Below are 23,261 nucleotides of genomic sequence, written 5' to 3'. Positions count from 1 at the left end.
GCAAATCGGCGCACCTTGGCGAGCTGCCCTCCATCCATTCAAGCCCCCCCCCCCCCCAAAAAAAAAGAGGCAGAGACGGAGCCAGGGTCCTTGAAAATCAATAATTTATCAAAACGCTGCTTGTGTATGCCGGGGAGGGGGTGGCGACAGACCAGGCAGCGGTGGGCAGGCGGCAGGCGCACGGGGCGGGGAGGGAGGGTGCCTGGACGGTGGGGGCGGCTGGCCGGGCCGCGGGCGGGACGGGCCCAGGCCGTGCGGGCGGGAGGCTAGACATTCTTGCCGCGCAGGCGCAGCTCGTGGCGCCGCAGGTGGTTGTAGAGCGACTGGACATAGGTGAAGACGCACTTGGGGTCGGGCTTCTTGCCCATGATCATCATGTCTTCCACCTCCACCAGGGGCACGCAGTCTACCAGCATCCTGCGGGAGGGGCACAGGGTGGCGGTCAGCGCCCGCGGGGGCTCTAGGGGTGAAGCCCCGACTGTGAGGTCTGCTCACTGCCAAAGCCTGCTGGTCTTCCACTCTCCGTTGTGGTTGAAGGGAGAAGGTGGGGTTGGGGGGGAAGCCTTCCAAGAAGGCAGGGAGCCCCAAGCTCCACTCATCCAAGCCTGGAGGCCAGGCTGGTGGAGGGGGAGGTGCGGGGTACAGGTCTCTACCCCCGTCCCTGGGGAGGTCCCGACCACAGACCCCTCCCACTTCTCTCTGGAGGGCCACCCTCTGCTCACCCTGGTGGCACACGCCAGGGCCATTGCACCCTGGGGGCCTTCCCCTGGCAAATCTTTCCCTGCAGCCAGGCCTGCCCCAGTGCCAGTTCTCTGGCCTGGTACCTCCTGCAGGGCTGAAGGCACACCACCCCTCCAAGCCCTGTCCTTGCCCCAGGGCACAACCCTGCTCTGAGAGATGGCCAGGGAGGAATGTGGGTTGGAGGGGGAGGGGCAGTTCTTTAACCCTTATTACCCCCTTTGGTAGGGCGGGAAGGCAGATGAGGGTTCCAATCAATATAGACAAGACCATCTACATCACGCTCAGGGGGCGGGACCACCCCCTGTCCATCTTCCAGAGTGTTGGCGCTCTTTACTGACAGAGAGACCGAATCACTGAGAGTCGTTTGTTTTAAGCCCCATTGAGTGCAGGGCTAGGCCTGATGGGGCCCAGGGTGTTGGCACCTGCCTGGAGCCCCCTCTTCCCTACAGCAGGAGCCCTCGCCCTACTCTGGGGTGAGTTGGCTGCAGCTACTAAGCAACCAACAGCCTCAAACCTCTAAGGCTGTAGTTTGTGCCCTGGTTCCCCCTTCCCTCCTCTCCCAGAGCAAGTCCGCCTCTGCCTTTCTCCCTCCCATCTGCCACGCCTGGCGTACAGTAAGCACTCAGCCAGGGTTGCGTGAGTTTCCCTGGCCTGGCGTACAGTGAGCACTTGCCAGGTTTGAGTGAGTTTCCCTGGGCCGGGAAGGCATACGGGCAGGAAGTGCTCCTGTTCCCAAGACACCACAGGGCCAAGGTCCTGAGCTCCCTAGCATGGAGCATGGCACCCCCAAGTCCCCAGTGCCTATAACGAGGCCTGGGCTGCTTCCCTGACCCCCACCCCCGTTCTGCCTCCCCAAGTGGATCCATCAAGAAGCCTGTCCTTCTACTTCTCATTAAGCTTCTCCAGCTATCTAGTCCAGCCCCTTCTCCCCATCCCCCGCTCGAGGATTGTTCTAGAATGCCAACCAGACCCTGTACATCCCTCCTGTTTGGAAAACTTCGATGACTCTGGTCCTTAGGAGGAGGAAGTTCCTCTCCCGACCATGGCCCCCACCTTCCCCTCATGCCCAGATTAAACTTCCTTTCCCGGGGGTGCCATACACCTCCTTTCTTGTGTCTTCAAGGTCAAACCTGGGACCATGGCAGGGCTGAGGCCTGCGCCCAGCTCACTGCACTCCCTCCGAGAAGCAGCCTGGGAGGAAGGCGACCTTTGCTTCTGGCCAGGCTCTATTCCTGACCAGCTGTGGATGCTAGACAAAGCCCTGCCCTGTTCTGTGACTCAGTTTCCCCATCTTTATAGCCACGGACTAGTCATTCTCGACCTCATTTGAAACTCTGGAAACACTTAGGATGAGGGAGAAGCTCCTGACTCTGTGGGTGATGCGCCGTGTGCCCCTGGGGTCAGCCCTGCCCCAGAGTGGGCTTGTTTTCCCAGCTGTACTATGATGGGAGGCAGCCTCTTTCTGTCTCTTCTCCCAGCTGTGGCTATCTCCCCAGGGATCCCAACCCCCCCCCCCCCCATGTGGAACTCCTTCCCACCCCTGGTGTCTTCCCTGGAGACCTTATAAAGCCATTGTTGACACTGGGACTCACGGCTCAGGGCTCCAGCTGCCCTAGTGACAGGCCAAACACCAGGCAATTTGAGCAACAACGCAGCTGAGTCACACTTTCCAGCTGGATCCTGGCCGGGTTTGGCCCCTCTCCTTCCAGGCCAGCCTGCTGGGCAGCAGCTCCCAAGCCCATATATGACCTGGGGACAGCACCAAGCCCATCCTCTCCTCACCTGCGCAGCTTCTCTGAGTCTGTGTGCACGTGTGGGCTCCCCCACCCCCCGCCCCCCCGCAATGGCTCCAGGCCCCGAGGGGCATCTGAGTGCACCTCTAGCTCTGTCCCTGACTCACGTTACTTCGGCCAATCCCCCTGCTCCCTCTGGGTCTCTGTCTTTTCTTTTCTTTACAAAATGGGTAGGAAAAGTGATGGGGCAAAGTAAAGAGCCACTAAGGAGGGGGGCGGAGGGGTCAGGAGCTCCAGTTTCTGGCCTGGCCCTGGCCTAAGCCCCCTGGGACTCTCTGAGCCCGCCCCTCCCCCCCTTGGAGCTGGTCTGGAATGGGCAGTCCTCTCAGGACCGGAATTCTCTGCTGTGGCCCTGAGCTGAGGTGACCAGAGAGGAAATGCCGCAGCTGGCTGAGGGATCCAGGACCCCAACCAGGAACATCTTCCCGTCAAACAGACCAAGGTCCCGAGCTCCCCAGCATGGAGCATGGCACCCCCAAGTCTCCGGTGCCCAAACTGGAGGGCTGGGAGGCTTCCCTGACCTCCCCCCACTTCTGCCTCCTCAACTGGTTCCATCAAGAAGCCTGTCCTACTTCTCATTAAGCTTCTCCAGCTATCTAGTCCAGCCCCTTGCTCCCCATCCCCCATTCGAGGATTGTTCTAGAATGCCAACCAGACCCTGTGCATCCCTCCTGTTTGGAAAACTTCGATGACTCTGGTCCTTAGGAGGAGGAAGTTCCTCTCCCGACCATGGCCCCCACCTTCCCCTCATGCCCAGATTAAACTTCCGTTCTTTCCCGGGGGTGCCATGCTCTCCATCTCTTGCTCCCAGCCCGGGACATAGGCTCACCCCGTTGTCTGGGGCTCCCTTTCCCTCCTTTAGCCTGAACGTTGTCCTTCCTATTCCAACCCCGTGTGCGCTTTTTTCAGGAAGCTGTCCCGGACCTGCAGGCTGGGCCAGGTGCCTCCCCAGGGTCCCTCCTGTGCCTCCTCCATCTCAGTCCTGTTCACCTGGGTCACCACTGCCTAATTAGGGCTCCTTCTGGCGCTTCTCAGGGCCCCTCTGCTTTTACCACCCCCCTCCCAGACCTCTCTCTGTGCCCCCACGGAGCAGATTTCGGCGGGCGAGGCGGGCGGGCGAAGAGGCGTTTCTCACCGTGGGGCCCCCGAGCAGGGGTTAGGACTTTTTGGTTTTTACCAGCCCCTTCTGGACCAGACAGCGGTAGAACTCCTGGATGTACGTGTACACGCACTTCCAGTCGGGCTCTCGAAGCCGCACCATGTCCTCTGTGTCCAGGAGCTGCGGGCAGTCCGCATGGGTCCTGGGGAGGGGGCCGGGAAGGGGCAGGGAGACCGGGCCCGGGGGGGGAAGAGGGGGGAGAGGCAGAGAAGAGAGAGGGGAGTAGAACAGAGAGACACACACATACACAGAGACATGAGTTCAGTTACATTCTCAGTGCCGCAGTCTGCCAGCCCCCCGCATGCCCCCACCCCATCGTGGACGTGCCGCTCACTACCCGTCACTAATGGTGTGCGATGCAGACAGGGGTGGGGGGGCCAGACCAGTCACAGGTGCAGAGAACTATTGGGGCAAGCGGGGACGCGGGGTGGGGGGCGATGACGTGGGCGCCCCAGGTTGGAGAGGAGGGCTGTGCCCCAGGGAGGGGGGGTGAGGGAGGCGTGAGAGGAAAACCAGAAAGAGAAAGGCAGAGAAGAAAGACAGATGGAAGAGGGTGCTGAGGGTGAGGTGAGCAGACGGGGCAACGATTCCAAAGTGGAGGGCTTGCTGATCTCCTATATAAGCCTCTGGCAACACCTATATAGGCTGGGCGGGCACGGTGCCCGGGCCAGGAGCCCCCTTTTGGAATCTCCAGCCGGGATCCCGTGGGAGCAGGAAGCTCTGGTGATAGTGGGAAGGAGAGGAGGACAGAGAAAGGGAGAAGGGGGCAGAGGCAGGATGGAGGGGCTATGGACAGGGCCACCTGGTGGGCCTTGGCCGGGCTGGTAGGCGGGCCTGTGGCTCCTTCGTTCCGGCGGGCACCTGGCACACTCGGCATCGGGTGGGCGGGGTGGAGAAGGACAGGGGCTTCTTGGGGAACCGGGTCAGCCACTGTCTGACAGTGCAGCCGGCCAGCTTTCGGGGGGGCCTCTGAGCAGCTAGGCCTGGCCCAGAGGCCGAGCCCCGGACACCCAGCCACACCAGCAGGGCTGAGGCCCACACTTACTCGGCGGAGGAGAAGGCCACCTCAAAGTTCTGGCGCCGGTTCTGCGGGCTGAGCTGCCCGTAGTCAAAGGCCTCGGGGAAGAAGTTGTGCACCAGTGCGCAGAAGGCCATGCCGTCGCTCCAGCTCGAGGAGAAGTTCTGGATGTCCACGTGCTACCGGGCGGTGGGAGGAGCCGTCAACCCCCCCGCCCCCCCCCCCCGCCCCAGGCCCCTTCTACCCCCAGGATCTTGGCATTAGAGATCAGAGAGGCCCGCAGCTTGTCCAAGGCTGCACAGCAGGTGAGCAGTGGGAACATGAGCCTCCTCCCAATTAGTCTGTCCACTCCCACGGCTGCTACTTATAGGAACAGCGCGACCAAGGGGCCCAGCACCACCCAGCTAAGGCCATGTCCCCATCACTCCTTCCTTTACTTAATAGAAATTTGCCCAGTGCCCCCCAGAGAGAGCAAGGAGGAGGGGACTCCAAGGGTTAGGGGCTGGCCCTGCCACTTAATCGCCCATTCTGGAATCTAGGGCGCGTTTTGTGCCCTCTCTGAGCTTGTTGCCACATCTCATTAGACTAGAGAGAGGGCTTCCCATCTTCACTGCCAAGCACGGTGGCAGCGAACGGTACAGGTCGGTGAGAAAGTTCTGCCAAGAGGCAGGTGCCCAGCTGCAGGCTGGGGATGCCGCCCGCCGCCTGGCCTGGCCTCACGGGGCTCACCTCGTAGCCTCGCGTCTTAGCTCGGCACCAGTCCAGCAACATCTGCTTGATGCTGTTGGCGTTGGGCACCCCAAAGCTGGTGGAGCGCTGTACCGCCGCACGGGGTCCGCCAGGGCTGCTGCAGGGGGGTGGGGGTGGGGGGAGAGGGAAGGGCAGTATAGGATCTGGATCGCAGGACTATAGGGGGACCGGTCGTCAGCCTACCCACTGGGCCTCAGCTCTGCCTTTCTTGACCTCCAGGCCCCGCCCACCACCGTGTATGGCCCGCCCACCGCTGCCCACCCCCCACCCCTGTGGTCACCAGGCCCCACCCCCAGCCCCCGCCCTCTGCTGCTCACCCCGCAGCGCCCTCCTTTTCCAGCTTCTCAATCATGGCCTTGCGCGCCTGGGAGGCAGAGGTCTTGGGGAGGCTCTGCGCCTTCATCAGCTCTTTCTTCTTCTCGGCCTGGCGTTTCTCCAGCGCAGCCAGGCTGCTGGTTCGCGGGCTGGTCTCGTCCTCACGGTCGAAGATACTGGGTGGTGGGGAGGCGACTATTAGGGTACTCCCAAGCCTCAAACCCGACTCGCCAGGTCGCAGGCCACACCCTACACTGGAGGCCTCCTCATCACACCCATTTCACAGAGGAGTACACTGAGGCGCAAACGAACAGAAGATGGGAGCCAAGTTCTTTACAACAGACTTGGCCTCCAGGGAGTTCTCTGAGAAGGCTGATTGTGTTAAGTTCCAGGTGAGTTCAGATTTTGGACATCAACTAATGATGATCGGCATCATAGTAACGGTAACAATAACAATAGTTCATGACGTCGGCCTGCAGACTGAAGGGTCCCGGGTTCTATTCTGGCAAGGGCACGTACCTAGGTTGCAGGCTCCCAGCCCTGGTTGGGGGCATGCGGGAGGCAACCAATCAATGTGTCTCTCTCACATCGGTCTCTCTCTCTCTCTCTCTCTCTCTCTCTCTCTCTCTCTCCCTTCCACTCTCTCTAAAAATCAATGGAAAAAATACCCTCAGATGAGGGTTAAAAAAGAATAATACCGCATGTCTATTGAGCCTCTCCTATGTGCCACTTAAATCTTTACAAGAGAAGAGAGGGACCCTTCCCATTCATACTAGTGATGAGGAAACGGAGGACCCAGTCCTCAGATGCCAGAGGGCCTGGCGGACAGCGCAGGAACTGGGGGACCCAGGTCTCTCTGACTCAGTCCCTGGACCCCTCTGGTTCCCAGCCTGAATCCTGATTCCTGTCCCTGCTTTCTATCAGCCCTGACATCTCTGTAACATAGATAGAGAGTTGTCCCCCTCCCTCACGGGTGCTCTATGACGTGGGATGTGGTCGGCTGACACCGGGAAGTGGCAATGCCACCAGGCAGCTCAGTGTGGCAGATAGTTCAGTGCTATTGGTGCCACTCAGAGCTGTGTGACCCGGAGCACAAGTCTCTGGCCTCCCCTGTGGTGCAGTTGAGGATTAGGTGAGACTACAAGGCAAGCAGAAGCGGTCTGATTCTTACTCTAGCCTATTACCTCCCAGCACCTCAGTCTACCCCTCTGTAGAATGGGTGTGCAGTGAGGTCCCTGTGATGCTGACTTCTCTGAGGTCTGGGGGTGGGTACCTGTGCTCACCTGCCCATCTTCTTGGATGACGAGGAGGAAAAGGTCTTGGTTTGTACCACGGTGCTGCCACCACCATCTGCAAGAAAAGGGAACAAGAGCAGGGTGAGGCCCGGGTTGGACGTGGAGAGATGGGGTGGAGGTCTGAGGAGAAATGGCAGTAGCCACAGGCAGAGAAGAGAAAATGACAACTGGACAGAGAAACACACAGACAGAAATACGAAGAGAGAGTTCAAGGAAGAGCCTGAGGAGGCGGGCGGGCAGGTAGGCACAGGGCGTCGCCGGGCAGCCTTACTCTCCGAGCGCCTCACGAAACTCGACTCCACCGTGGTGGTGCGGGCTGTCCGTGTGCCATCATCTGGAAGGGCAGGGACAAGAGGAAGGATGTGAGCGGCACAGGGGCCAGGGAGGTAAGCGTGTCCCCGCCCTGAGCCCCGATTGGCTCCTTACTGGAGTGGACGAGCCGCTCGGTCTTGGTGACAGTGCTGACAGCTGAGCCGTCGGCTGCCCGATGGCTGTGCCGCGTGGTGGTCTCGGTGGCCACGTTGCCCCGGGCCTCCGCTGGCCTGGCCCGCGCCTCCTGCAGCCGCCGTTCCCGCTCCTTGTCCCTCTGGTCTGGGCAGGGGATGCCCCGTGCATGCCCGGAAGGGCCACCCATCACCCACACAGCACACACGCAGGGGCACACAGGGCACATAAAATGGGGGGGGGGGGAGGGCAACTTGTTAGAAATACTGAAGACACGGGGTAAAGGAGTGGCTAGGGGTGAGGGAGTAGCCATAATTTGGCAGGGAGTGGGGGGCGTGTGGGATGGGGGTGATGGGCTCAAGAAGAAACAAGGGAATATGGAAGAGCTGAACTCACAGGAGGAGTATTTGGATCCAAAAATGGGAGTTCCTAGGGAACTCAGTAGCTGAGTCTGGAGGGAGTATCTAGATCTAGGGAGGAGCAGAGTCCAGGGAAGGAGAAACTGGGTGAGGGCCGTAGCTGAGTGTGCCTTCAAATGGGTCTTAACCGGGAGGAGAGGGCTAGAGGAAGAAATATTTAGATCCAGGGAGGGAGAAATTGGAGGTGCCTGAGAAGCGATTTGATCCAGGGTAACAGTGGTTGGGAGAGAAGGTGGCAAAGGTACGGGTAACTAGGCCCAAAGAAGAAGTCGGTGGGTGGAGACAGAGGCTGAGTGGCCATCAGTGGGCCGTGGAGGAAGCAGCTAGACTCAGAGAGGGAGTCATTGAGAGTGTCTGGAGAAGCACATGGATCTAGAATCCGAGGGAAACAACAGCTAGGTTCATGGAGGAAGTAGTAGCTTTGCCCAGGGAAGGGGAAGCTGGGTGGGAGTAGAGACTATGGTGGTCATCAATGGACCTCAAGGAGAAAGGAGCAGCTGGGAGAAGGAGTATCTGGGTTCAGGGAAGGAGTGGTTGACAGGACTGAGAGAAGCAACTGGACCTAAGGAGGTGTAGCTGGGAGAGAGAGTAACGTGGTCTAGGAAGGAGAAGAGAAACTGGTTGGGGACGGTAACTGGAGAGACGGGGGGGGGGGGGGGGGGGGAGACAAGCAGCTAGGGAGGGGAGCAGCTGGGGAAAGGAGGCCAAGGAACAGCTGGGTGTACAGTAGGGCGGTTACTGAGCTGGTGTGTCCATGAATGGACTCCAGGGTGAGGGAGCAGCAGGGGAAGGGAGCAGCTGGATCTGGTGGGGCAGCTGGCTATCTACCTCTCTTCTTTTGTCGGAGCTCACGTAGCGCAGCCCGAATGAGCTTCCGCTCCTGGAAGTCCGCCGTCTGATCCAGCTGCAGACAGAGCCCTGGTCATTGCCCACCTGGTGCTGCTGGTCCCTGCCCCTGCCCCCCTCATCCCACCGGATCTGGCTGTACCATCTTGTCCAGGATGTCCTCATCCTCAATGGCCATCAGCTCCTCGGTGCTCAGTGGGCTCCGCCTCTCTGGTGTTTTGTCCACTTGGGTCTGCTCAGTGCCATTGGCCACTTCCACTGCAGCAGAGGGGGGCTCTGCTGGCTTTGGTTCCATCTGGGGAGAGGGCATGGACGTTAAGCAGGGGACTGGCTGAAACCAACATGGCCCCCATGGACACGGTGCCAGGTCCTGGGGTTACTGGCACAGCATTGGAAATAGCCACTAGCCAGCCAGACTGCCCGCCCGAGGATGGCCATGTTGGTGTCAGGCTCAGGGAATAGGCACTGAGAGCCTTGTCGTAGGATTTGGGCCCACTACTGGGGATGGAGCCCGCCACCTGGGCATGTGCCCTTGACCGGAATCGAACCCAGGACCCTTCAGTCTGCAGACCGACAAAGCTCTATCCACTGAACCAAACCAGCGAGGGCTACTGTCCCTATTTATCAGAAGGGAAAACTGAGGCTCAAGGCAACTGAATGACTTGTCTATGAGCGCAATGCAGCAACGGGGCCTGAGCTAAAACTAGCCTAATGCTTGAACCTGAGTTCTTTCTACTGGTTCATTGCCAGCCCTAGGCAGGCTGTGCTCTGTCCTGCCAGTTTCCAAGGCCTGGGAACTCCTGGGCCAGTGCCCAGGCAGCACATTCCACCCCGGCACTTACACCCCCCGCTCCCCCTCAATACACACCGAGGAGGCTGGACCAGGGCCCATAGGCTCCCGACCAGGTGTCTGCCTGGGGCTGCCCAGAGCCAAGTCCTCTCTGCCACCCACTGGGAACCACCCTCTGAGGGGCCTCCAGCCTCAACCCAGGGCATCTCCCTAGCCCCTTGCACACAAGTCCCCAGCCCAGATCACAGCCCCTCCCCTCCTGGCAGGGCCTCGCTGTCTGCTGTAGGGTAAGGAGAGCTGAGGTGGCAGCTGCTTCAGGGAGGCTCGGCCTGGCTGGGGCAGGAGGTGGGGGTGAAGCTGGGGGCTGGGCCCTGGCCAGGGGCTGCCGGGGAAGCCACCACGAGTGCCTCAGGGCCAGGAGCCCGATACCCTCTCGCCTCCGTCTTAGAGCATTCGTGCCTCAGTCCCTTGCACGGATAGGTAAACTGAGGCTCAGAGATGGTGGTGGCCCACCTAAGGTCACTGAGCAGAAGCAGAGCCTGGCTCGGAGCCTCCCCGCCCCCCCGGCCCATAGGGACTTACGAGGCTGCTGCTGTGGGCAGGACCAGCAGAGGAGCGGCGGCGGGTGCTGAAGGCAGGCGGGTGGGCCACCGGGGTCCCAGCATCCTCGGCCGCCTGGAACAGGGCCTCGGGGTCCGTGGCGGCCAGGAGCAGCTCACTGGGCTCCAGCTCAGGCTCAAGGTCGGGCACGAGGGGGACCCCCAGCCGCAGGCTCAGCACTTCCACCTGCCTGCCCAGTGCATCCAGCCGCCGGCTCAGCGCTGCCGTCTCTGCCCGCAGCTCTTCCGTGGCCCGGGCCACGGGCTCCACGGCCGAGACGGCTTCCTCGGCTGCCTGGGTCACCGCCACCCGGCCGGCCTCAGCCACGGCCCGCAGCTCCTCCAAGGCCCGGCTCAATCGTTCCTCCAGGGCTGCGGTCAGCTCGGACGCAGGCCCCGGGACCCCCGGCATGGTGCTGGCGGGGCTCTATGGTGGGGTGACGATGGGGACAGTGGCCGGGACTGCTGCCTCTGGCTGGTATGTCAGAGTCTTTGCAGCTGGTCCGAGGGCGAAGGCAAGGGCAGTGGGCCTGCCCCGCCCCTGCTGGCCTCCCAGCCCTCCACCCGCCAGCTGGGGCTGCAGCCCAAATAGAAACCTATTCTGAGCTGCCTGTGGAGGGGGCCTGGGGGAGGGGTGGCCCGCCTCAGCACTTGGACGCTAGGCCTGGCCCCGGCCCTGCAGAAATCACACCCGAAGCCCAGCAAGTGAGCATGGGCTGGGAAGGGTGCCCGAGGCCAGGGTCCCCGGCCCCCGGGTGGGACAGCTGAGGCCAGGAGCACGGGAGGGGCCTGCCTGGGCCTCTATGTGCATTAGCTGCGAGGATCCAGTCTGCTGGACTCCAGAGCTCGCACCGCTCTGCCCTCATGCCATGCTGCTTTAGAAAGCCCTGAACAGATGCGGGAAATAGAGGCAGGATGTTGAGCAACCTGCTGTAGCAGGTGCCTTCTCCCTGAGATAGGCACCTGGATCCACCACAGACTCTGAGCAAGTACACTATAGGCGCCTTATCTGCGTTCCTTTGGTTCTAGACGGGGAAACTGAGGCGAGGTGGTGGTATCAGACCCAGGGCTCACTGTGACACTCCCCACCCACCCCAAGGGCCTCAGCCATCCCTGCTCCATGGGGGAAGGCTGCCTTCTCACCCTTCCCACCCTCTCCCGGTCACCCCTGAGAAGGCCCAAAGCTGGCTTTAGCCACCTCACCTCCGCCCAAGTCCCATTCAGTCCCCGGTGCAGCACGGAGGGCATTACCTGGGCAGCCGAGTGGCCTGCTGGGGATTCCTTCCCCAGCGGAGCCCCCAGCCAGCTGATCCCGGGCTCGGGGATGAATAATGGAAGGGTGCAAGGGATTCAATTCCCGTGGCACCTGCTAGGTTGCTGCCTCACCTGACTGGCGCCCCCCCCGCCCCCGCTGCCTATCTGTCCCCCTTCAATGCTCTGCCCAGCACCCCCTCCCCCTGAAATGTTGACGCAGATGCTAATCGCTAATCTCCAATCTTCTACGGGGCCAGGCTGATCTTGGATGAGCAGATGAGCAGCTCTGAACCTCAGAGCTGAGGTCCAGTGTGGGGTAGGACCCGCCACAGGAAGAGGGGGCACGCCTGTGCCCCTCAGTTTTCCCGTTTGTTCATTAGGAACAAACCAACCAACTTTGCAGGAAGGATGAGAGATCAGCATGTGGGGAGCTTAAGGCAAACAGAGTACTTTTCTGAGACATCTCGTGGGTGAGAGGCGAGGGTCTGGCCTTAGCTGTGCCACCAATTGGCTGTGGCCTGTGGGCAGCCGCCTTCTCTCTCTGGTCCTCAGTTTCCCACGTGCACCGTGGGAGAGGAGCGGGTAGAGGAACCCTCCAGCCCTGGACCCGGAAGCAGTCTCTGTGAGGTGGCTGGTGATGGTGGAGGGGTGAGGAAGGGCTCACCTTAATGCTGTGGCCTCCTTGCCCACCGGGAGAGGCATGGCTGAAGCTGGTGACGTGAGTGACAGTGCCCAGCCGGGCCGGTGTCCCAGGGCCGCTGATGTGGGTGATGGTACTCTTGCCCCCACTGCTGGTGCTGAGAAGGGTGGGGGGTGCCCGCAGCCCCAGCGTCAGTTCTGGAAGGGGAGAGAGGCTACTGTAGATCTCGGGGGCGGTGAGGACAGCGGCAGCCCCGGTGGATGACATCCCCCTCGCTCCCAGAACCCCCCTCTGGAGACACCCTGAGCCCTGGCCGCAGCACCTGTCCGAGGTGCAGGGCTGGGCAGCTGCAGGCACTCGTCTCCAGCCGCGGGGAGGCCTACCTGCCCTCTGGCTGCCTGTGGGCAGCAGCACCCGGCCTGTGGGGGTCTGGCCACGGCCATCCTTGATCTCAATGGTGAATGTCGTCTTCATGTTGGCCCCTGGCTCGGCAGTGCCGACAGCCACGGGCAGCAGGGCACCGGGCTCCTCTGAGCAGGCCCCGGCCCCCCCTGCTCCATTTTCAAGGGGCCTGGCAGCCAAGCCCCGCCCTCTGGGGCCCTCCTCCTGGGGGCAGCTCTGAAGCTGGGCCAGGGACTGGGCTGTTCCTCGCTGCTCTTTGCTGAACCGGGAGGAGGTATCACTGGAGCTCCGTGCGGAGGAGCGGCTGGAGGAGGAGGCAGGGGTGGTGCTGACGTGGGAGGAGCCGGGGAGCCTTGCGGGGGTCGAGGGACCTAGGGCTGCCCGAGGTGGGCCATCCTGCGCCATAGGAGAATCAGACGTGAACTTGCGCATGCGGTCCCGCACGGAGCCGGCCCGCTGGAATGAGGGAGGTCCACTGGCAAGAGGGGTGGGCTCTAGAAGGGGCAGGAGGGCTGTCAGTGGCTGGGTGGCACAGGGACTGCCCAGAGCCTGGGGTAGTGGAACAGGCAGTACCTCGGTTCTGGGCCGGCTGGCGGGGGCTGAGCACGGAGCGTTGGCTGGGGTGGGGTCCAGCTGGGTTTGATGGTATCAGGAGGCAGAAGCAGCCACATGGGGGAAGGGAAAGGAGAGTGGATGGGGGTCCACCTCTCATAGCCCTTTCCTGTACATGTCTGCAGCCTCCCAACCCCTCCCTGCACCTCCCACAGCTCCTGGCCTCTCTCTTACAGCCCCCCCCCCCCCCGGTTCCTGCACTGACCCCAGGATGACTTGGACACTCCCGGGGGCTGGGGCCAGGCTTGGGCGGGAGCAAGATGCCCACATCCTCCCTGCAGATGGGGATGGAGGACACCCCCTCTGGCCAGCACTGCCCACGCTGCAGCTGGGAGATGGGCGCACTCCCTTATTGGGGAAAAGAATGTGCCCGAGGCCCGTTGCCTTTCAAGGCTGCAGGGAGGCCTCTGGCCATGGGTGGGAGGAGGGGGACACCTCAGGGGCAGTGGGAGGAGTGTCAGGGACTGCCTGGACCTGAGGAGGCTGCAGCTGTCTAGGCACAAGAGCCCATTTCCCAGGCAGGGAAAGAGAGGCCAGGGAGAGGGAAGGCAGATGCTTGCGGCTCCCCTTGCTGGGATCCTCACCTGCTCTCTTGGTGCTGGAAGGGCCTTTGGTGGGGCCTTGGGCCGCAGGGGGCTCTGTGGGGCCAGGCAGGAGCTGTAGGGGAGACATGGCATGGGGAGGGCCTGACTCCCAGACCAAGGAGCTACCTGCCTGGCATCCCTCGCCGTCATCCAGACTCACCTCGCTGACCTCCTGTCTCTCAGTGCTGTGGGGGGCTGCAGTCTCCTGGGGCTCAGGGCTGGCGGCCGTGGGTGGGCTGGCGGCCCTGGGTGGGCTGGGGGGTGGCTCAGGGCTATGCGGAGCCTCAACGGCAGGGCCCTGGGTCTCGGCAGGCGCAGGCGGAGGCTCAGGAGAGGCGGCGGGGGGGGAATTGTCAGGTGAGGCAGGGGAGCTGGATGTGCTCCCAGGGGGCACCTGCAGCAGGAGCGTCACGGTGGTCACATCCCGACTGGTGACTTCGGGGGGTGGCTCTGGGACCTCTGCCCGCTGCTCCCGTCCCTCTGGCTCTGGCGCCTGCGGAGGACCCACAGGATGCAGCCAAGGCTCCCCGGCTGGCAGGTGCTCAGGGCGGGGCATGCAAAGCAGAGGAGCCGGGCACGGCTTCCCGCAGACCCACTGGCACCGGCGTGGGCACTGGCACGCTACGGGCAGCCCTGACCCTCCTTCCCAACATCCTGGTGTTGCCTAGTCACGGGCAGTTCAGAGAACCCACATCCAAATGCCAGGGGGTGGGGACAGCCGGCCCAGAACCGACAGGGGACTCCCAGACTCATTCGATCCCTGGAGTGGAGGTCCCTGAACACTGGCCTCCGCCTGGTTAGTCATGGGGGAGGGTGGGTGTCCTGCCAGGGACCCAGCCACCTCTGCTGGCCACTTAGGCGACCTTCATGGCCTGACCTCTCCCCCACACGCCCTGGAGAACAGAGTCCACTCTGTGAACAGTGCTCCAGGAGTCAGCTCGGGCCCGCGATGCCGGCCCTATAGGCCAAGGTAAGGATGTGGGCTGTCTGGAGGGGGAGGGGCAGCTGCAAGATGGGTTTTAGCTGGGGAGGTACCAGGTTCAGATTGCATTTTGGGGGAATCCCCTGTGTGCTGAGTGGAGGCCGAATGGCTGGCGTGAGGGTGGAAAGCCAGCGGGGAGGTCAATGAGGGTGGTAATGGGAGACGAACAGGAACCTGGGAGCAGTGCGGGCAGGCTGGCTTTGGGGGGAAGGCCTGGGTATAGACAACTGGGAAGTGGGGGAGGGGGGACATATGGCCAGAGGGTGCCTGGGAGAGTGGGCAGAGCCTTGAGATAGACTCCTAGTGTCCCCCAAACACTGCTGGGGGCCCTTTTCAGTCAAGTACCAGTTTAGCAAAGATGCAGGTGCTCTGGGCTATTGGCATTTGCGGGCACAGGGCCCTGGGCCCTCCTCGCACCTTGGCCACCTCTTACCTCACACCGCTCCAGCCTCTGTGCGGCCTGCCCCTTGCTGTCCTCTCTTGAGCCACTGTTGGAACGCCCACCGCACAACCTCCCAGCCAAGGTGGCCGCTAAGGGAGAGAGGGAAACTCTCAGGTGAGTGGCTGGGTGATGCTACGGGCAGCAGGGGCGAGGGGTGGGGGTGGGGGGCCAGGGCGGGCACGTACCTTCGATCTCCTGGGCCCGGACTCGGCGGATGGCAGCCCGGATCAGCTTGCGTTCCTCATACTCGCCGGCCCCTCGCAGCTGTGGGTGAGAGGCGGGCCACAGGGATTGGGCCATGGAGTCCAGGACTTCACCTGCCCTGCCCCCAGCCCCTGCCCTGGCCTGGGCCTCACCAGCGCGGTCAGCTCCTCCACATCGTTCATGGACTCCAGCCGCCCTGCCAGCTGCGCCAGAGCAGCCCGCTGCTCGGCCTCTCGCTGCTGAGAGCTGCAGGGATAGCAGGCCCGTCACTCCCACTGCCATGGCCAGGTCATGGAGGATGTGGGCTGAGGGCAGGGGCCAGGACAGGGTACCCAGAACCTTGGCAGAGGGGCATGGAGCTATGAAAACCCTTTGGCTACATGCTGGTGCATGCATGCCCGTGGATGTGAGCACTAATGTCACACACTCAGACATGCTGTCCACATGGGCGTGGCCGGGACACCATGACTGGCATGTAGTCCATGCCCACAAACATCCCTGTGTATTCCGCCTGTACTGCCATGTTCACACCCATGTGCCTGCCTGCACCACCTGAGCTGAGCCCTGGCACATGCTCCCCGCACCTGCATGTCCACGCCCCCCCGCCCCCCCCCCCACACACACACTCACTGCAGCCAGTTCTCCTTGTTGTCCTGCCGCTCAACACGGAAGCGTTTGGATGCCAGGGCCTCCTCCTCTCGCTCTAGCTCCTGCCGCTGCAGCTCCCGGATGGCCGAGCGGATGCGCCGCCGCTCTGCTAGATCCACGGTGACCTCCAACTGTAGGGCAGGCGGGGGCGAGGGGCAGGTCATTTTGGCTGCCAGGGGCGGAGGGCGGGCACCAGCTGCCCACGGCTCGGCCTGTGGCACAATGAGTGATCTGTCTCCACACCCGCTGCCCCAGGCCTGTCACGTGCCCGCTCGCCCACCCACCCAGCAGGTCTGGGGGAGGCCCAGCTCACAAAGCCTGGGCTTTTGGACAGCCCGCCATGATTCACAGAGTGGGCAGCCAGCAATTGGCCACCTGGGCCAGGTGCTAAGCCAGGCACGCCTTCCTTTGACTCCTGCCTCTCAGAGCCACTCATCAAACCCCTGAGAGCCAGGGACTTATGGGAGGAGGAGGAGGAGGGAGGCCATCCTCTGGGCCCCTAACAGTGTCCCTGGGGAAGAAAGGTTGACTCAGGCAGCTGAGCAAGAGAGACTCCCATTGTCTAGCCCCAAAGTACCACAGTCCTGCCGGGGGGTGGCAGCCTCACCCACATTGGACAGATGGGGAAACTGAGGCAGGGGCTATTGTTTTCCCTGCACTGGCCAGGCCTCGCCACCACTGAAGGGGTGAAAGGGCCCAGAGTGGGAGGGCCAACCCTCCAGTGCATGCACTCGGTAGGGTTCACCCAGGGTGTCCAGGGACGACAGGTGCTCCCACAGGCTCCTGACCCCCTCAGTCCCTGGGAAGTTGGGGTGGCTGGTCTAACCAGGTCTAGGAAAGGGCACCTTCCCTTCTCTGGGGAGAGTCAGCCAATCGTGTGGCCTCCCCCCGCCCCCCACGGTGCTTGCCCCAGGGCCCCCAGGAAGATAATGGCAGAGATAAGCCTCGAGTGTGGGTCTGAGCCAAATGGGAACAAGTACAGTCCGGGTGATTTCCTCTGCCCCCACCCCAAATCACTTAGGACAGTGACGGCGAACCTATGACACGCGTGTCATCTCTGACACGCGAACTCATTTTTTTGGTTGATTTTTCTTTGTTAAATGGCATTTAAATAAATATCAAAAATATAAGTCTTTGTTTTACTATGGTTGCAAATATCAAAAAATTTCTCTATGTGACACGGCACCAGAGTTAAGTTAGGGTTTTTCAAAATGCGGACACGCCGAGCTCAAAAGGTTCGCCATCACTGCCCTAGGAGTAGGGCCCTCTACCCACCTTCCTTTCTAGCCTCCTCCCTGATCATGCTTTCCTGCTCCATGGGGGAGCCAGATGGGGTGTGGGGGGGAGGTTTCAGCAGGGAGTGTGGGCTGGCCCAACTGAGCCATGAGCTCACTTGTCCCAATCTGAACAGAGCAGGTGAAACCTTGGGACAGAGTCACTTCGGGTTCCTTCAGGCTCCACATTCCTGGGAATCTGGAGGGTCAGGGTCAGGCCGGAATTCCCAGCGGACTCTAGCAGTCTGGTCCTGGCGTGGTGGTCAGGGGCATGTCCTTAACCTCTGTGTCTTGGTTTTCTCATGGGCCCGATGCAACAATGCCTCCCACTCAGGGCGGTGGGTGGGGATGGGGACAGCGAGTCTCCCCCCCCCCCCCCCCCGCACCTGCCACAGCTTTGGCTGCAGTGAGCATTACCCCCCAGACGCTTAGGAGGAGGGAGAACTGAGGGCAAATGAGTACAAGACACCCAGGTATCAGGAATATTTATGAAGAATCTGTATGCTGGATCCTGTGCTGAGCCTCTCACTTGTCCTAAACTCACAGAAACCCTGGCACTTTATTACTCCCCTTTGACAGATGGGAAAACTGAGGATCCGGTAAGAGAAGCGATTTGCTTATGGTCAAATGATCTGAGCCAGGATTTGAATCCAGGTCTGCCCTGGGCTGAGGATAGGTGTGTTGCTGGGGTCTGTCTGCCACGGGGGGTACCTTGAGGGCCTTGACACTGTGTTGGGGTCCCCTTCTAGCCTGGACTAGAGATACCTGTAACAGGTCTAAGGGGGAGGGGCTATTATAGCAGAGGGAGGGAGAATGAAGCTCACCTTCCCATCTCCCAGTCCTGGCCTTGCCTCAGGCACAGAGCCCTCTGGGGTACACTTGGAGGTGGGGGCCAGAAAAGAGCGGATCCAGCCCCCCCAATGCGGAGGTAAGTAAGCTTAGATGCAATGACTAGCCCTTTGTCTTCTGGGTCACCCTTCCCAAAGCCCTGACCTCCAGAGGTGGGGTCCTTGTCTCTGAAAAAAAGCCCAAAGTTGGCCACCTCTGCAACACCTGGGAACTTCAGTGTCCTCATCTGGAAAACGGGGGCCTCCGTTTGAGGGCCCCCCCCCACCCCCACAAGTGGGTAGGGCAGGGCTGGGGGATGAACAACTTCATTCCACTGGCCACCCTCCAACATGACCCTTCCTTTGGGCCTGGAGGCCAAGATCCGCCCACAGTGTCCCTGCTGTGTGTCCTGCACTGGGGGCCCCGCTGGCCCCACTGCTGCGTGTGGAGGGGGCGTGGGAGGGAGGGAAGGAAGTACAAAGCGCCATTGTCCACCAGGGGGAAGGGGAAAGGGATGGGGCGTTTCCGAACCTGCCCTGTGAAATTCTCGGGGGAGGAAGGAGGGCGCTTCCTCCTGGGGAGGGGGCGGGCCTCTGGGTCCTTTCTGCCCTCGCTGCTGGGGGCACCCCACAGGCCCTGGCGTCTCCCCACTAGCACAAGCGGGGAGACCCACTGGGCCTTCCTTCATTCCCATCTGGGGGACCCGCTGGCAGTGGAGCGAGGCCTCGCCAGGGGGCGCTGGAGGCCCGCAGACTCCCGAGCCGCCGATCCTCCCAAGGCCACGCCCCCAGCCAGCCTCACGCCCCGCCCCCAGCCCCGCACTAGGCGCCCAGGGGGAGGCAGACGGGAAATACCGCGATACCGGCTATTTTTTGGTTAACCCTCACCCGGGGGCATTTTTCCATTGATTTTTTTTTTTTTCTTTTAGAGAGAGTGGAAAGGCGGGGAGGGAGAGAGAGACACATGGATTGGCTGCCTCCCCCACGCTCCCCAACTGGGGCTGGGGATTCATGCCCTAGACCAGAATCGAACCCGGAACTCTTCAGTCTGCAGGCTGACGCTCTACCCACTGAACCACAGCAGCAGGGCCCGGCTGCTCTCATAGCCTCCGCCACGGGGAGGAAACCGAGGTTCACAGATTGCAAGCAGCTCCCCCAGGCCTCCCTGCTAGTGAGTGAGTGAAGGAGTCCGAGCTCGAACCCGAGACCACGGCGTCCTTAGGTGCCCCCATCCAGCTGCCGTCCCCGCCCGGCCGCAGGAATGTGCGGGAGCCCAGGCCGGAAGCGGCTCCCGGGTCCCCGAATCGGCCCGACGCCGGGGCGGGGGCCAGCTTTCCCTTATAAGGCCCGGGCCGGCGGGGAGGAGTCCGGCTCGGGACGCCCCCGTTCCTGCCACGAGGCCGCCGAGGCCGGGCCGGCGCGCGGGGCGGGACCCTCGGGGAGAAGCTATGCGCGCGCCCCGCGGTGGAGGCACCGGCCCGGGTGGCAGAGACCTCGGGCGGCTTCAGGGTCCAGGGATGAGGGGCGGGGTCCTAGGAGTCCCTTCCCGGGGAGAGGGGGGGCGGGGGTAGGCCGGCTACAGCCACGCGGCGGCTTCCCTGAAACTCTTCCGGCGCCCAAATCCCACGCGGGTGGAGGGGGTGGCGGCTGGAGAAGCCCAAAGCCCGGAGGGAACTCCTAGAGGTGGAGCTGCGCGGGGACCTGGATTTCTCTCTGGGAGGCTCGGCCTTTCCGACCTCCATTAGCAGTGCGACTTCCTGAATGGAGGTCGAACTGACCTTTGGAAACCCAGCCCATCCCCTCCAGGATGCGCGCGGCGGGCAGCGGCGCTGGCAAACACCTGGCGAGTCTAAGGTGTTTGCTGGTCTGAGGGCACACAGGCCTTGGTAGATCCTGGCAACGGCTGGGCACTGCCCAGTGGCTGGGCTGGGTTGGGCTGGCCGGCTCCATCCCCTGCTTCCAGAGGAATGATGGTGAAGCAGTGGGGTGGGTCACCTGCCTTCTCCCAGGGAAGGTAAATCTTTAATTTCTTCCCCGGACAAGGGTCAGGGGCTGGAGGGATGGGGCTCTAGTCCTTCATCCAGTTCAGCTGCTCTCTGCCCTTGCTGGTGGGCACATGCCTGGCCTGTTGTAATGCCCCTCGGCCTGTTGTAATGCCCCTCGGCCTCTTTGTGCGTGGTGGGGTGTGGGACAGGGGTTAGGGTACTCGGGAAGAAGCTGGGGAAAGGGGATAGATTGGACCCACCCTTCCGCCTCAAGATCTGAACCCATGCCTCACTCCATCCCCCTGCCAACTCTCAGACCTAGATATTGGGTTCACACACATTCCCCCCTCCCATTTTATAGGTAAAGAAACTGAGGCTCAGAGTGGAGAAATGACAGACTAGAAGTCACAGCTCATAAGGCTCTTCCGGCGTTGACTTGCTCAGGACTCCGGGTTCTCCAGGGTCCCCCTGGAGGTTTGTTTGGATCCTGGCACACCCTCTTCCCAGCTGGGTGCCTTTGGGCGGGTGATTTCACTTCTCTGAGGCAGAGTCCTCTTTGCTCTCAGAGTTGCTGTGTCCATTCTGGGAGATGGTGTGCCCAGCACCCAGCCTGCCCCCCCTGCTGTGCCCTGGCATTATTAATCACGTCTGCTGCTTTATCATGGGGCCAGCGTCCAGGGGTGGGCACTGCCCAGGCTGTTGCCAGGAAGAGCCCCATCTAGCCTCCCCACACTTGTGGCTGCATATGGGTGAGTCCTGAGCAAGTTACTGTTTAAACAGGTGGTAGCCGTTGGGGGCTGGGCGGGATCAGGCCTCAGCACCTGGCACGGACAGGCATATGCCACAGGGGCCTCTGCATCAACCATGTGGAACAGGCCTAGCCCTGTTCCCGTGAGCCTTCCTTCTGCTCCCCACTGCCCATCACCTCCTCTTGTCCACTGAGAGGTAGCCTAGTAGGCCCTGCCTCTCTGGCCTCACATGGGGGACACTGGGGTCACTTACCAGCTTCCGCAGGGCGCCCTCATCCAGCCCAGCTAAGGCCTCGTCCGCCATCTTGCTGGCCCCTAGCTCCGTGCGTCCCCTCCTGGTGAGATCCTCAGTGCCTGTGGCACCTAACACCAGCTCAGGGAATTCTGCAGGGGACAGACATAAGTCAGGCCTGTGGGGGTCTCTTCCAGTGCCTCACACACATCCCCCCTCCCATTTTATAGGTAAAGTTTCTCCTCTTACCCATGATCATTCGTTGTTGTCCTATCCTTGCTACCTGTGATGTGGCTTTTGGTTGGAGTTGCCCTCTGCGCTAGAGTAGTGTACTGGATTGAGAAGCTGGGCCCCAGCAAGGCCCACCCAAGCTGTGATCACCACCAGGGGGTGCTCGCCAGACTCCACAGTTTCCTGCCCCACCCACCCATCCCCAGGGTCTGTCCAGCTCCACTACCCCCCAAAAGCTCAGCCTCTGGCTGTGGGCTGAGCCCACATCCAAGTCCTCGCTGTTACTGCCACTCTCATTCCCTTCAGTGACTTAGGCCTTGAAGGTAACACCCTGTCTTTCAATTCCCAAGGACAGCCCTCTGTAAACACCCCTCTCCACGCCTCCCCTTTTTGCCGTCCCCCTGATGCCAACTGCCCTGAAGCAAGGGGTCCAGGCACCCAGCTCCTTTTGCTAAATTCACACACTTATAATCCAATTCCCCGGCCGGAAGGGTCTTAAGAAACTGACCCGGCCAACCTCTGGACTTAGACAAACTGAGGATTAGAGGGGACCCGGGATTTGCCCCAGGGGGGAGGGGAGGAGGATCCCAAAGACCCAGAGGGTAGGGGGAAAATCTGAGCCGCCTCTGGCTTCTGAAGACCCCTTCCAAAGTGCCCCCGGGCACTCAGGACAGCCCCCTTCTGCCCCATCATTACCCATCAGGGGGGCTCCCTACATCCTGGCCCAGCCCCCCAGTGCAGTTCGTTCCTCCCTCCTGCAGCCCCAATGTTTTTCTGGCATCGGAGGGTCCACAGCCTGGTGCTTAGTTAATGTATGGGGACCGAAATGGCCCCAGGATTCCCCCATTTTGTTGATTCATCCCTCACTCAACCCTTCCCGGTCCCCAGAACAGTCACTTGTTGAGTCACCCAATCCGGTGAATGGGTCTGGGGGTGGTGGGCAGGGTCCCAATCAACACTGTTGGTTTCGCTGGACCCTGCCAGTTCCAGTTGCTGGCTTTTCCCTTCCCTGTCGGCTCGCACAGATGTCAGCCTCCCACCCTCCCTCTGTTGGAGTCCTTGCTTCTTATCTACCTACCTTGGGGTAAACCCCGCACCCCCAAGAGTGTCACCCACCCATCACCAGATTTAGGTTCTGTGGACACTCTGAGTCTCCCCCCGTCCATGACTTCTGAGGGCAGGGGTCCCTAATCCGTAATCTAGGGCTTCCAGGGGATTGTAGGAAGTCCTTTTCCTCAGGTATTCCCGCTGCTGGCCCACACTCTCTGTCGCACACTTTTGGGTTCGTGGCGATTGTGGGGGACTTCCCCGGAGTGTCTGCAAGCCCCCCCCCCCCCCACACACACACACCCGCCCAGTGGAGGTGGTGGAGCCTCCTGGCCTCCGAACCTTATCCCAGGGTTTAGAAGCCCCGCGGACGGGCGGGGGCTCCCAGGTCTGAGAGTCCCAGAACCCACGCCCAGAGATCCCGGCTCCACTCCGGGACCCGGAGGTCCGCACACCCACCTCTCAGTCCGGCTCGCCAGCCGCGCGCGGGCTCAGGTCAGGGTAGGTGGTTCAGGATCCGACAGACGGACTAGGAATGTGTCAGGCAGAAGGCGTGACGCCTGGGATCCCAGGCCCGCTCCGCAACCGTCCTCCGGACTCTGGCTGGGCTGTCTGTCCAGCCGCGCCAGCAGCCCGGCCAGCCCCGCCCCGCCCCGCCGCGCCAGCCAACCCTGGGGAGGGTCCCGCCCACCCTCGTGCCCCATTGGGGAAATTCAATTTGCCGGCCACGCCCCTCGCGGACCAGTAGCGTCGGGGGTTGTAGTCCTGGGACCTCGGCCGCGGGGGCCCGGCTGGTCGCGTGGGCATCGGCCGGAGGACGCAGTTTGCGCCAAAGTCCAGGAGGGCGCCCAGCGCCGGGGTAAGAGGCGCGCGATCGCCCGCGTCGCGGCGCCTTCGGGACAGCCCTCCTCTTTGTTCCTGAGACCACGTCCCCTCCCTGGACTCCGCCCCCTTCCCGCGTCAGTGGCTGGGTTTGGTC

At 62.0% G+C, this 23,261-nt stretch overlaps 1 protein-coding gene across 5 annotated transcripts; it reads right to left on the bottom strand.

Annotated features, from left to right (window-relative positions):
* Positions 1–87: 87 nt before the first annotated feature.
* SMTN (smoothelin) lies at positions 88–22,903 on the bottom strand. Of its 5 annotated transcripts, XM_059676730.1 has the most exons (21): positions 22,742–22,901; positions 21,026–21,156; positions 15,920–16,068; positions 15,442–15,535; positions 15,271–15,349; positions 15,077–15,174; positions 13,822–14,154; positions 13,662–13,734; positions 13,039–13,098; positions 12,447–12,959; positions 12,088–12,260; positions 8,923–9,075; positions 8,763–8,838; positions 7,498–7,662; positions 7,343–7,405; positions 7,060–7,126; positions 5,779–5,952; positions 5,441–5,558; positions 4,739–4,890; positions 3,670–3,835; positions 278–417 (listed from the first exon to the last, which is right to left on the bottom strand). In XM_059676730.1, exons 2-20 carry the CDS (start codon positions 21,074–21,076, stop codon positions 3,691–3,693), a joined length of 2,736 nt encoding a protein of 911 aa, XP_059532713.1. In that variant the 5' UTR covers positions 21,077–21,156; positions 22,742–22,901; the 3' UTR covers positions 278–417; positions 3,670–3,690. The 5 variants fall into 5 exon arrangements, with proteins under 5 accessions (XP_059532712.1, XP_059532716.1, XP_059532714.1 ...); XM_059676729.1 differs by lacking the exon at positions 3,670–3,835 and having other exon boundaries at positions 88–417; XM_059676733.1 differs by lacking the exons at positions 3,670–3,835; positions 22,742–22,901 and adding an exon at positions 10,153–10,245 and having other exon boundaries at positions 88–417.
* Between the last annotated feature and the right edge of the window lie 358 nt (positions 22,904–23,261).

This window comes from Myotis daubentonii, chromosome 19 (genome assembly GCF_963259705.1).
Source record: "Myotis daubentonii chromosome 19, mMyoDau2.1, whole genome shotgun sequence".
Taxonomy (NCBI): domain Eukaryota; kingdom Metazoa; phylum Chordata; class Mammalia; order Chiroptera; family Vespertilionidae; genus Myotis; species Myotis daubentonii.
The sequence above is the reverse complement of the archived record's forward strand: the minus strand, read 5'-3'. Positions and strand labels throughout refer to the sequence as shown.